At 41.7% G+C, this 14150-nt stretch overlaps 1 protein-coding gene across 4 annotated transcripts in view; it reads right to left on the bottom strand.

The window, feature by feature from the left end:
* The window catches only part of NTRK2 (neurotrophic receptor tyrosine kinase 2), a 359572-nt gene that overhangs the window by 165436 nt on the left and 179986 nt on the right, over positions 1–14150 (bottom strand). For 3 of the 4 annotated variants that reach the window (XM_024252096.3, XM_054520115.2, XM_009244553.4), the window contains exon 12: positions 3771–3818. The exons of the other annotated variant lie outside the window; for it this stretch is intronic. In XM_024252096.3, coding sequence (XP_024107864.3) covers positions 3771–3818 — 48 coding nt within the window. The remainder of the gene's footprint in view (positions 1–3770; positions 3819–14150) is intronic. 4 annotated transcript variants of the gene reach the window in all.

The following is a 14150-nucleotide window of genomic DNA, read 5'->3' as shown; positions in this document are numbered from 1 at the left end:
GGGGCTGAAACAGGAGAATCACTTGAACCTGGGAGGCGGAAGTTGTGGTGAGCTGAGATCGCACCACTGCACTCCAGCCTGGGTGACAGAGTGAGACTCAGTTTCAAAAAAAAAAAAAATTAAGATGTGTTATGCTAAGGTTTCCGCATCTTGTCAATAAAACCTTCTCACCACTGACTCCCTTCCTTGGTTCCCGGCATGGCTCTTCCCTCCTGCAAGATTACCAAAACATGGTACTGCCTGCGCTCCCTGAAAGACTGCAGTCAAGGCTGCATGTTTCTTAGTAGATTCCAGGCACCACCTTTACCCCCAGAAATGCAGGCGTTTCTTTTTCTTAAAATTTCTTTTTTTTATTTCAATAGTTGTTTGGGGAACAGGTGATGTTTGGTTATATGAATAAGTTCTTTAGTGGTTTCTGAGATTTTGGTGCACTCATCACCCAAGCAGCAAACACGGTACCCAATGTGTAGCCTTTTATCCCTCACCCACCTCCCGCCCTTTCCCCACAGTCCCGGAAGTCCATGGTATCATTCTTATGCCTTTGTACAGGAGTTTCATTTTAAAACACTCCACAAGCTGTCAGAAATCCAGCAATATTTCCTTCTGGAGCCCCTGCAACCATTAGAAATGCACTGACCCCAGTTGCTTTCTTCTCTGACTCTCTTCTGACCCAGGATGCTCTGAAGTTCATGAACATCAGAGCAGCATTCAATCATTTTTGAGGAGGCTGATACCTAGAAGACAACTTGGGATTCCCAGATTCAGACTTTGAATCTTCTGCCAAGTACACAGCGAAGCCCTCACTTAAAGAGTCCAACCAAGTGATTTGCTCTCGGCTTCGCCTTCCTCACTAAGGGATACCCTTTCCTTTCCTAAACCTCTCCAATTAAACCCCCCAACTCCAGTGTAACAGCTCATTCAAGGGAATGAGCTCTTGTTTGGGGAGCGAGGGGAGGATTAAGCATAGAAGCAGTAAAAAGCACCACAGGTAATTTTTCAAGAGCCTTTTCACTTTGCCAGAAAAATCACTGTTGACAAATGTGAGTAACACATAAACCTCAACAATTCATCAAGGGGGATATTAATTCAAGTGCTGTTTTCTTCATTATTGATGCTCCAAAACCTAGAAGATTGATATGGCTGGCAAGGTTGCAGGGTTTAAGCCCATTTTTCTGTGAACATTTTGATATAATGGAATGCAAAGCACAGCAAAGTTGGGAAGGCAGAAGAAGCTCTCAGCGGGACAATGAATGTCTACATAATTTGACAGCAGCCTGTCTGTGCATATCACAGGATGTGTCTTTGTATGTCTATGCATGTGTTTGAGCAGGCACCATGAAAAAGACAGAAGAATAAAGGGGCACATCACCGTGTGTTAAACGAAATTCATATGAGGACTTGAAAAAATGTATTATAATATTCATTTAAAGTTTTAAATGGCGAGGTATGTGCACACTTGGCTGATTTAGGGTAAATAGTTCTAATTACTCAGCTGACAAACATGAGTTAAGTCTGGAAACATTTTTAGCCCATTTTTATTTTAATATGTCTGCTTGGTCACATATCCTGTACTATGACTTCACAGACATTTCTAAGCCTAATGTAGACTTAATTTCCTGTGATAAGAATCACGAAGGTCATCTGGGGGAGTTTTCTTCTCTCAATACCAACAGTGCCTTCAAGGTGAGGGGAAGGGTTAGTACTCTTGAGCAGCTGTACTAAGCAAGCCTTTTTATATTCTGGATTCTGGTGCTTTGACATCTGGGGCCCTGCTGATCCTGGAGGGATGGCCCCTCCCACCCCTGGTGAGTCAGCTCCTACAGATGGTAAATACCCTGCCTGGGAGCATGCCTTTCAAATGCAAACCAACCAATCCAGAGACAACACCCCCAACCACCTGCCAGATGTGAGGCTCACACTCTAAGCCACTATCCACCTGCCCTCCCCACCCCAGGGCCAGGTACTTGACAACTCTAGATAGCTCCTGTACCCTAGAGCCTGTTGAAGTTACTCAGACTAGCCAGTCCTAAACCTGTTTACCCTCCCTCCCCAGTTCCTTACCTGGAAACACACTAAAAGCTCCTGCCCAAGTTCTCCCTTCCCTCCTCTGCCTCTTGATGGATCCCAGCACTTCCCCATGTGGCTCTGCATTCCATGGTGTGCCCCTTTCTTTTGGGAACCATGAGTAACACACTATCTTCTCAATGGAAATCATCTCCTAAACTGTTGGTCTCACCAAACTTGAAAAATAATGAAACCTATGTTTTATAAGAGCATCACCTCTGCTGGACTACAGCCGGAAGAATAATTCTGAAGAGCTCTCTGCTGTGGCCTAAAACAGTAAAACCACATTTTCGCAGCTTTCCGGGAACAAGCACCCTTCTGCAGTGCAAATTGGCTTGAAAAAATATTTAAGTGGTTGCAATGACTTGCTACTTAAAAGAAGCAAGACCCTGTCTTATAGGACTGTTATGGGAGAGTTTATTACCACCTTCCCCAAAAACACATGGGGTACACCTACGCACGCATACACATCAAACCCGTAAAACAGAACACCTTTAAGACTACCCAGGCAGGATCATCCCTCTGATATCTTGGCAAAGTGACTATGATCAGCTGTGTCTGAAATTTGCCCCTAGGGAGCTGCCTAGAAGCCCTGACTACTTGAGCTTGATGTTCTAACTTTGCCAGGTCTCCACTTCCCCTTTGCTGGTTAAGAACTTTAACCTTGGAATCCATGGAGCTAGCGAGAGTCAAGGTGACTTTTCCCCCTCCAGGCCCCATCTGGCCAGGCTGCCTCAGCCGGCTGGTCATTTTTGGATCACTGGACAGACAGTGATAGAGACTGCCCAACAAGACAAGGTCTGATGTCAGGTTGGAAAGTGACAGGAAACAGCTCCTTATATGGCCAGGATGAATAAGCATAGGGTGGATGGTTTGGAATTGAGCAGCCTCCTGACATTGGTACATTTCCCCTACTTTGCCATTTTACCTATGGCCAACCTTGCTACCAAAAGAAATACTAACCAACAGATGCCCAGGATGGTCGGATCTTGGAAACCCACGTGAAAGATGTAAGAATGCCGTCTTTTCATGCCTTCTAAGCAATTCCTGTTCATTGTCTCTGTATCCATAGAAAATTCTGAACAAATTAGAGGTCCCAAGAGATCACACCTGATTTCAATTCTAATGAGGAGCTACATCATCTGCATTCACTTGGTAAGCTACAAACTGCTTTTCAATTGTCAGCACATAGTCTGAATGCAGGGAATAGAATGCAATCAAGCACAAATCACAGCGTCTGGACGTTAGAATCTGTTTTGAAAGAGGAATGGTCATAAATGGAAACTGATTTACCAATTCAGAACTCTATTACATCTTGGCCAATGGAAGAAAGTTAAGACCTAAACTTGTCCAGCTTGACTCTTCAGTCAGTTATTCCCTGTACATGTAGCTGAAATGTAGTTGTATTTATTTCCTTAACCTTCTTAAAAATGCATCACAAACTAGAACTGGAACGACAGTTAACACTTCTCCCACAGGATAAAAACGAGTCAAATCTAAAAATGTAAAACCATGTACTAAACTCAATTAACAACAGTAATGCCTTTTCTGGAAAAATTCTAGACCTACTTCTTCAACAAATCAAAAACCAGGAACAGAGAAAATGAATCAAAGACCGTGGAATGTAAAGAGGGTCTAAGCATTTTCATCCGAATAAAAACATAGACTCATTACTTATCCAAAGAAGGAGTGAGTTAACTACTTACCAACACCTTGTCTTGATTTTACTTTCCCAAATCCAAACCATGAGAAATCTGAAAACCACAACAAAACATAAAATAAACTTCGAAAGAGAAGTGGAAACCAGAGGTGGTCAACACTGTCCTTGGTCAAATAATGCAACAAACTCCCCCCGACAAAAAAATAAATAAATAAATAAATAAATAAACCACTTGGAATGAAAGCTTCCTATCAAACACCTGGAAACTAACCCTTGGATTTTTGTGTAGAGATTTATTTCCTATTCAGAGAACACGGAGGCTCCAATCAGATAAGAGAGAGCAGCCTGTCTATGAGAAAAATAGCCACAACCCAGGGTTAAGGGCTCTGAGCTGTTTTCTTTCTTTCTCACTTTCTTTCTTCCCCCTTAGTGGAGAGATCATTGCCTTGTATTGAATCATCTGACAGGGAAGCTTCAGGGGTGAAGACACACACAATGCATTTGACAAATGCACTACGGTTCTGAACCGCAGCAATGTGGGAAAATAATAAGAGAAAACAGATCTTTTTTGAAGCTGAGACAGACAGTAAAAAAAGCAACACAAAATCCCGTGGGAGAGCAGACACTTGGGCTAGATAGAGATTCAGGAGGGAGGGTAAAAAAGATCTTAATTCTACATGGATTCTCGCTCCTGACTTGCTATGTGACACTGGGCTGTGTACAGCTGTTCCGTGCCTCTTAGAACACAAGGTCCAGTAGGCATGTGTAAGAAAAGACCTGCCAAACGTCTGGAGAGCCTCCGTGAATAAAGCCACAGTGAAATGTCTGCTTGCTTCCTGAGCCCAGCTCTTTCCTTCTAGGTAATTTCCGCTGGATTCAAAGTGAATTCCACACAGTGGGGAAATCCCTGAATATGAGAAGGATAAAGGGAATGGACCCCAAATCAGTAACTGTGTTTCCCTCCTCTGTCATAATTTTTACAGACATTTTGGATAATTAGCTAGCTAAACTGAAGAGGAATCAATTTAAGCGAACAATGTACAGAAAAGCTCTTTGCACACTCAAGATGACTTAGGAGGTTGTTGTCATGATGACTGTTCAAGGGTAAAGGTAGGCTTTCCCTCCCTCGTATCCTACAACTTCAGCCCCCCAACTTCTAAGCCGAATTTTACTTCTGATCTATATTTTCCTCTGAAAGCTTCCTTCTAGGTTTTAGAAGACGAGATGAAGGCCTGGCCTTGAGCCAAAGCCAAATAAAGATTCCTTTGCACAGAAGACAGTGAACTTCAGTCATTGGAGCTGTTAGTCTAGGGAGGCAGAGTCCTGCCTATGGATTTCTTAGTTACAACTAACCCCATTTAAAACAAAGTGTATTTTCCCACTGGTCAACTTTTGTTTTCTTATATTTGTTTGATTTAAACACTTTTAATTAAACCATAGATTGAATTTTTTAAGCCTATTTTTTTCACTTAAGTAGTTTTTCAATGTTACATTCCCATTTTAGAGAGAACCCACCGAAGGGCAATGTCATCATGGTCCTTCACTGATTGCACATTTCAGATTATTTTTGATCATTAACTATAATAAACACAACTGCAATAAACATCTTTACACATCTTAAGTGCTCCCCTTCTCTTGCTAAAAATAATTCCCTTAGATAAATTCTAGAAATTGAATTACTCATTCAAAAGGAATGAATATTGTGAAGGTTCTCAATACAGGTTATCAAATTGCTACAACACTATGCCAGGTCTCACTTTCACCAACAGTATTTGAGAGGGTAGAAGTGTGTTTTTGAGCTCTACCCAATGGGAAAACTAAAGATGCACAATTTCCCCTTACAGGAATTGCTGAATTCCCCACCGTTGGTGTGGCTCCACCTAACTGGGAAGAGACCTCACAAATATTCCCCTCCTATCGTGTGCCCCATGAAACCATTCACACCCCACTTCTCCCAAGCTGGAGTTTTGCACAGGTACAATGAGAATTGCAGATACAAAAAAATAAGAATTCCTCTCACTTGTGAAGTCATTACAGTTCACTGAGTGCCTCCACCTACCCACTGGGCACTTCTTCCTTAGTCCTCAGCCAACCTTTGTTTACATGAGAAATTATCCTATGCATATTGATGAGGAACTGAGATTCAGGGAGGCTGATACACTTAGCAAATCTCTCAGCTGGTGGTGACTGAGCCAGGATTCATATCTTCTGATGTCAAATCATAGTGGGTTTTTTTTCATTCTTTTTTAGTTGCATTTCCCGTGCTCCAAAATCACCAAAATTAACCAAATTTTATAATAGTATAATTAGAATTCAATTTTAAATGTAGAAAAACACTAAGTAGTTATTCATTCTCATTTATTTATTTATCAGGCAGAACAGAGTCTTCAAAGAGGAATGAGCTGCAAAGCGGCCCTTGAGAAGCTCTCGGTGGAGGATGAGCCATCCAAGAAGTCAGTCCAGGGTGTGTGAGCTCAGAAAAGAAGCCTGTATTCCAATGTAGGGTTGGGAGGGGGCTCGAGAGAGAGGGCTCAGAGGATTTCTAGAAAATAGATTAGAATTAGCCAAGAATGGAAGAGAGCAGAGGAAGGAACACTGACTGCACTCAGAATACAGCTCTGGTTAAGGTGAGAAGTGCTGAATGTGTCCAGAGGCTGATGCAGCTGGAAGGAGGGTTGGGGGAGGGAACTGAGAAGTACAAGTAAGGGCCAAGTCAAGAGTTTGGATATTGTAGTGAAAATTGCACAGTTAGGCAAAACAAACAAACAAACAAACAAACAAACAAAACCCTCAGGCCAGGAAGTAACATTGTCAAGATTAATTTTAGAAAAATCATTTTGGCCGCAGGGTGAAATCAGGATTATGGGAGGAAAAAAATGAAGGCAAGAGATTGGTTAAGGAGGTTTTTAGAGAAATCAAGGCATGAGAGAATTGTGGCCTGAACTGGGTATTGGGGAAGGGGAAGGTGAAAGAAAGGAGATGACTGCAGGCATATTTAGGGACAGTAGCAGAACTTGGTGATTGATTGCAAATTGAGGGGAGTGCGGAGAGAAAACAATAAAGATTTCAGATTTGGACAACTAAGTATATGGTTATGCTGCCCACAGAGTCCCTAAGGAACTTAGAAGGAAAACAGATTTAGGAGTCAAACCAAGAACATGGGTTTTAGCCACAAATTTCAAACAAGGTGCCTATGTGAAGAAAATGGAAGGCAACACCCTCAGTTGGCAGGATGGTCTGAACCTCAAGACACAGGCTTCATATCAAAATTCTAGAGCCCATAGATCAATCTGAGAATGGAAACTGGACTCTCTACCTAGGATTCGTTTCTCATTTGGGCCTATACAATGCCCTGTCTTATAGGCACAAATGAAGGAGCACCCAGCTGAGGCCAACTTTTGACAAAATTATTCTTAAATTGATGAACTATGTCTAAGTTCTGTTTAAAATTAACTCAGTCATTATGTAGGAGAGAATACAATCTTCTTGATCATACCGCACACTTCCTCAAACACTTAACAGACCAGATACAGAAAGGTCAGGTTGGCACCTCTTCCCTAGAAGCTGTTATTCATTCAACAGCTCTTTCTTGATGGATTTAAGCAGTCGTCTTAAACACTAAATTTCACAAGCAAAATTTTCCCACAAGGCCAAAAAGAAACAATTTCTCAATTTCCTGTGATGTTTCATCCATGGGGAGTAGAGTCCTGCCAAACCTTCTTTTATTTTCTGTTTAATAAGAGACACTTTATTCACTGCAAAATAAAGGGCTCCTTCAAAAGTAAATGTAGCTGTACTGAGCTTAAAGAATCCCCTCCTTTTGGAATGTAGACCAAGAAAGACTCTAAATTATGAAATTAACCAATTAAATCCATCTCTTGTTGAAGAAAGCTCAACATTTTCCCTGACCGGAGAGAAGGAATGTAGGAAAAAATAGCATATAAACACATTAACAACTCTAAGATGGAATTCAAATTAAATAAAATAAATGGCAAAAAAAAATACTGTTTTTCAAATTTCTCTTAAAGGAAAGAGCTAAAACATAGGGGGTTGAAAAGGAAGATTTATGATGTAAATGAGAGAATCAGAGGAAGGAGCTGGGAACAGGCAACGTGGAAGAAACCTGACCTTCCCTGTAGGTACTGAATTGCGCAAACATTAAACATGAGGCTTAGAAAGGTTCTGATCTCAAGAGAGAACAGCTTCTGGATATTTTTAAGTTTCAGAAAAATCATTTTAGTATGTTAAGAGGAAATCAGCTTTCCTCTCTTTTAACACTGAAGAAATTAAAATTTGCCATGTTCTCAAATGTAATTTCTTTATGTTTTAAGGTAACACTCACCACCCTCCACCCCCAAGAAAAATGACTTTACCATTGTCATGGAATATGGAATCAAATGGTAAAATGTGATTTACTAATAAAAATGGACTTCACCTCCAACTTCTTAGGACCACACCCACTCCCTAAAGGACATTTGAAAGAGGAGTCTCCAGGCTGCTTTGCTTCAGGGAGAGGATGGACCAGAGTTGAGTCCAGAGTAGACAGGCCAAGTGCTTGCCTGAGTAGCCAATGAACTGTCACATCTGAGATCTAGAATGACTACTCATTGGAGTGAGAAAAAATGAATGCAAAAGCTCGCCTTGTTGATAGTATCATCATCTCTCCTTCCTACTGGCACACAATCGGGGTGAGTAATAGTTTGCTTCAAATTAATTCCAGTCCCTCCGGGCACAGAACAGTGTAGTTTGGGGCCAAGTTTCCACTTCAATTTGATCTTAATCTTTTACTTAAGGACATATCCTTAATAAAAGAAAGCCCCATCTCCACAGTGTAGGAAGAGGGCTTGCTTTGAGTTAAACTGGTTCTGGAAATCATGACACAAAGGGTATTGTATCCTCCTGACCAACCTTCACTTGGCTCCATCCCTTGTCCTTCGTCAAACTTACAATGTGAGGTATTTCCACTGGTCTCTAAAAATGTAACATTGAGCAACTCCTATGTGACAAATATAAAGAAAAATGTGTGTATTTGGCTGAACCTCCTAACTGTTCTCTGAAATTCGTATTTCCCTTTTTCCCCACCCCACTGGGCTAACAGCTACGCCATATTTCCCAGCTTCCCTGTGGTTAGTTGTGGCCAGATGGCTAAATTCTAGTCAATGAAGGGCGAGCAGAGCAATGGGTCCCACTTCCAGGCCTTGCGTATTAAGACTTCCTCTGTGTACTCCCTTCTACTTGGCCAGAATTAAGATAACACCTAAGGCAAACTTGGAAGTTATGGCTTGAAGATAGCACAGGGCAATTTCAAGGAACAACGAATTCTCCTGGTATTGTTACGTGGACGTAGACAGAGTAGAATGCATCTCAGAGTCTTTCTACCAGAGGGCCAATGATGCTGAGCTATCTTTCCTTCAATTCTCATCCATAAACAAAAATATGTGTTTGAACTGTGATCCACTTTGGCACTTATTTACCATTATAGAGAGCCTACCCCTACTAACAGATGTAGACAAAAAAAAAAAAGAATACACATGCTTGAGGTTTTATTAACTGACTCCATGACTTCCCAACCTGTCAGCACAAATTTAAAATTGTGTGTCGGTGCACATTTGCATTTTCCTGGAGAGGAGATCCACAGATTTCATCAGATTTTCAAAGAGTTCTCACCCCCAATGCTAAGAACCACTTCAATACATATAAATACCCACAGAGACGAAGACATAAAAGTGTATGTCCTCTGTGTTTGTATTCTATTTACTTCTGTTCTCTACCAACAGTTGAGTTTGGAAACTGAAAAGCATCCATCATCTCTCACCTAGATTTCTTCAGTAGCCTTCTAACTTAGCTCACTGCTTCATTCTTGCCTCCCCCAATCTGTTTCCCATGAGCTGCCAGAATAATCATTTTCAAGTATAAATCAGATTATTGCATTCTCCTGCTTAACACCCTCCAAAGGTTTCTCATTGCATTTAGTATAAACTTCTGATCCTTACTACAGAGTCTCTCATGACAAGGCCAACCTACTCGGTCTTCCCCCTCCCTGCCTCATTCCCCATGAAACAGCCCAGTGTTCTCTTTCCTATTCCTGCTCACTTTGCATTTTTTCATGCCTCTTCCCAGAATCTTCTTCTCAGGCTCTTTTTTTTTTTTTTTTTTTTTTGAGACGGAGTCTCGCTCTGTTGCCCAGGCTGGAGTGCAGTGGTGCAATCTCAGCCCACTGTAATTTCCGCCTCCTGGGTTTAAGCAATTCTCCTGCCTCAGCCTCTAGAGTAGCTGGGATTACAGGCACATGCCACCATGCCCAGCTAATTTTTGTATTTTTAGTAGAGATGGGGTTTCACCATGTTGGCCAGGCTGGTCTTGAACTCCTGACCTCAAGTGATCCGCCAGCCTCGGCCTCTTAAAGTGCTGGGATTACAGGCGTGAGCCACCGCGCCCGGCCCTCAGGCTCTTTTTTTATAATTACTTCTTGCTTTTCAAGTTTCAGGTCAAATATCACACTATCAGAGGGACCCCAACTTCACACTTCAATCAGAATTTCTCTGAACCCCTTTCCACTCTCTATCATCTCATTCTTTTCAGTAGGTACCCATATGTGACCTTTTTTATTGATTTGTTGTTTATTATCTGCATCCTTTTCTAGAATTTGAGCTTCAAGAAGCCAGCGACTTAGACCAGCTCCCCTAGAAACAGACCCTGACTAAGGATTCAAGCAAAAATAGTTTACTAAGAAGAGATCCCAGGAAGCACAAAAGGAGTAGTCAAGAAGTGAAACAAAAAGAGGTAAGAAGTCTGTAATGGATACATTATCCAGTGGGTTACACTGTGGACAACTGGAGTTCAAATGCCTGGGGAACTTGGAGTGATGGAGTAGAATGAACCTTAGAGTTATCCCATCCCAAAGGTGAGGAAGCTGGGTCATTTACCCTCCAACTCCCACCTGTCATTGACTGAAGGCTTCCAGCTAAGAGAAGGTCCTTTTTTTGTTTGTTTCTGTTTTTTTTTCTTTTTTCTTTTTTCTTTTTGAGATGGAGTCTCGCTCTGTTGCCCAGACTGGAGTGCAGTGGTGCGATCTCAGCTCGCTGCAACCTCCGCCTCCAGCAATTCTCCTGCCTCAGCCTCCCCAGTAGCTAGGACTACAGGCGTGTGCCACCACACCTGGCTAATTTTTGTATTTTTAGTAGAGATGGGGTTTTACCATGTTAGCCAGGATGGTCTTGATCTCCTAACCTCATGATCCACCCACCTCGGCCTCCCAAAGTGCTGGAATTATAGGCATGAGCCACTGCCCCCAGCCCAGAGAAGGTCCTTATGCAGAGTCATGAGTGGTTGCAGCAAGACTCTGCAGTCAAATGCTGGGGTGGTGAGAGCTGAGAGGACACGGGCAGGGGGCGACGCCAACAGCATTTGCTACAGGGATCCTGTCTGTGTAATTCACTGCTATCTCCAATGCTTTGCATAAACACTCAATAAACACTTGTGGAATGGATGAGAACAACAATTTTGAAAAAGCATAACAATATTAAATATAGCAAATGTAATGAAAATGCCAATATGCAAATTATGCATACAACATAGAAACCATTATATATTTTGCAAATATATTTGCTACTCTCCTGATTTGTGACTCTCCAATGGAACATGACTGAAGACAGTATTTAAAGCTGAGCAATTCTTAGAATCCAGCACTCCAGGCAGTAGTGTGGAATAAAGAGCTGGACTAGAATGTCAGAAGATGTGGGCCCTCTCTAGACACTGCCAGAAGCGAACGGCACGACCTGGAGTGAGCCACTTCCCCCTTCATGGACCCTGTTTCCTACTCCATGAAAAGAAAATTTAAGAAATGGCATCTGAGGCCTATTCAAGTTCTCAAAGTCTATAGGACTAAACATTAGGCATATATGACTGAGAAGATTGACACATGGCCTCATATAGCTTTCCTGAGCCTGGGTATTTTGGGAATGTGAGATCATGTGCAATATAAGGAAAAGCACTCAGTCAACCGGCCTAGATTTTCTCCTGCTAAATAATACTCAGAGGCTTTGGGGCCATTATATCCTCATCTTAAGAGAAAAGGCCAGTGCTCTGCAAAAGCAATTAAAAAAAAAAACAGTATTTATTGAATGCTTGCTATATGCCAGGAAACTTACTAGAGATCAGATATTGCTTTAATTTGAAAATTAATCAGCTTCTATTGCAGCATTTTAAAAATAAAAGCCTTACATCCCATAAAGTTCAGAAGCCTCAAGTGGGAATAGATGAAATTAGACTTGCCTGGAACATAGCAAGCTGTCTTGATCACATATTTCAAACATTTAGTTTTGAGAAGAAACTTGCCAACTATTTCTCTCTTTTGTTTTGTACATGTGGACTATTTCAAAGGCAGTTTAGTGAGTCTACATTTTATTCATTCCCAATTAAACTACATACAACACTGAGTTTTTTAAATCTCTTGTAGATTCCAGAAAGATTTTTCTTTAACAAAGGTGGTCACAATCTTCACTGGGTAGGTGAAAAATGGAACCTGCAACTTCTAATAATTAGTTTCCATGATTGGAACTTTGAGAAAGGCAGGGGCAACCTCTGCTTAATAATAAGAGTTGACAGACGTGAGAAAGTCATATCAAAGATTTGCCTTTCTACAGTACCACCCCAGTGAGAGCTCAAAATGCTTTATAAACATTTTCTCAGCTGTCACAAGCTCCCTGCAGGGAAGGCAGGTGATGTCTGGTTGCGCACACACACACAATTTGCCTGTTAACACTGTCTTAATGTTGGATGGATGACTCCCTGAGACATGTCCCAAATTCCCTTCTCTCTGCAAAGCCATGCTGGTTAGCACTCAGGGCAAGTCTTTGCGGAGGAAACTAGCTGATTCTCAGAGAATCATCTTAGAAGCGATGTTAGTGGCCCTGCAGGAGACTAACAAGTCCACAGAATCTGGCAAACACTTGATGTCAAATTCCCAGGAGCTTTTGTTTCCAAGGAAAACCTAAACAATGACTCACGTCTTGGCTGACTTGCCCAGACCTGTCCATTATGCCCAGTCACCAAGGGAGCCCAGCGTGAAGGAAGGCCGTGCTCTCCATTCTTTCTTGCATAAGCTTTGTTACCACATTAAATGTGTTTAGAAACGTCTTTGCAATTTCTGCTACATATTTATAGTTATATTCATATTTATACTTACATTATTTATATTCACATATATAAAGCATGCGAATTCTTTTTTTAGTCCTTCTAGACCAACATTTGTTGTAGCTCATGCAAAGCACCGCACAGGAAACTTTTTGCCATTGTATTATGGAATTTTGGAGGGAAGAAGAAAATGGTAAGGTTTTTAGCTCCATTCTCATTACAGGATATTTTCCATTTTAAGTGGTACCTGAATTCTTCCCACCAATCTGCGAACCACGGTGACCTGTTTCATGGCAGCTTTCAGCACCTTTGTCTTTCTTTTTAGTGGCCCATTGTCTCCCTTCCCATCCCATAACCCCATTCGAATCCAGCCAAAGTCAGGAAATGTGTGAGGCCAACACAATAGCCAAAATGTTTATTTAATTGTATTACTGTGTGCTCTTCTGTTAGGAAGTTCCCATAATGGAATAGAACATAACAGGATTATACACACTTATAAAGCTGGGTGCTGAATAAAAATAATTGGATAAAATGACCATAAATAGGACAAAATGAAAACCCATTATTTAAAATGCAATGCTGGTCAAACAAATTAACTATGGGCCATCATGCACACTGTCAGTGGAAGAAAACTAAACCCATCAGATGAGACTGCATTTCTTTCCCTGATGTTTTCCCACTAAATGCCCAATGTGCTCTTTAGGGTCCACTGATTTTCTGGAAACTAATCAAAATTGATTGGCTAAGTCAGTGGTTCTCAAACAGGGGCGATCTTTGCCTCCCAGGGGAAATTTGGCCAGGGGGATATTTTGGGGCTGTCACAATGGTGGCGTGGGTGGAGAGTGTGTGCTAGGAGCATCTAACAGGCAGAGGTTAGGGACAATGCATAGGACAGTCCCCACAACAATGAATTCAAGGCCCCAGATGTCAACAGTACTGAGATTGCGAAACCCTGACCTAGGTATTGACCAACAAGGGTAGAATTTATGCTAAAACCTTTTATCCGTGCTAAAAAGAAATCCTAGCCTGCCTATGCTCATGGTCACTACAGCAGTTTAGTCTTCTCCCACATTATTTTAATGTTCTCATCCCTAGTGACCTGGCTGCCAGCCCCTTTCTCTCCCAGTTTATCTTAGAAACAGCTCTGATAGCGTCATTTCTTTCTACTGCTCCCAACACCAAAAGGGCTTTTCTGCCTCAGAACAGAGGGGTAATGCAGTACAAAGGAACAGAAACTGAGTTTGCACTACCCTGGCTGTTGAGTCTTGGATTCATTATTTCCTGACATAAC

Source organism: Pongo abelii, chromosome 13, assembly GCF_028885655.2.
Source record: "Pongo abelii isolate AG06213 chromosome 13, NHGRI_mPonAbe1-v2.0_pri, whole genome shotgun sequence".
Classification (NCBI taxonomy): domain Eukaryota; kingdom Metazoa; phylum Chordata; class Mammalia; order Primates; family Hominidae; genus Pongo; species Pongo abelii.
Note: the sequence above shows the minus strand (reverse complement) of the source record. Positions and strands in the feature narration are given on the sequence as shown.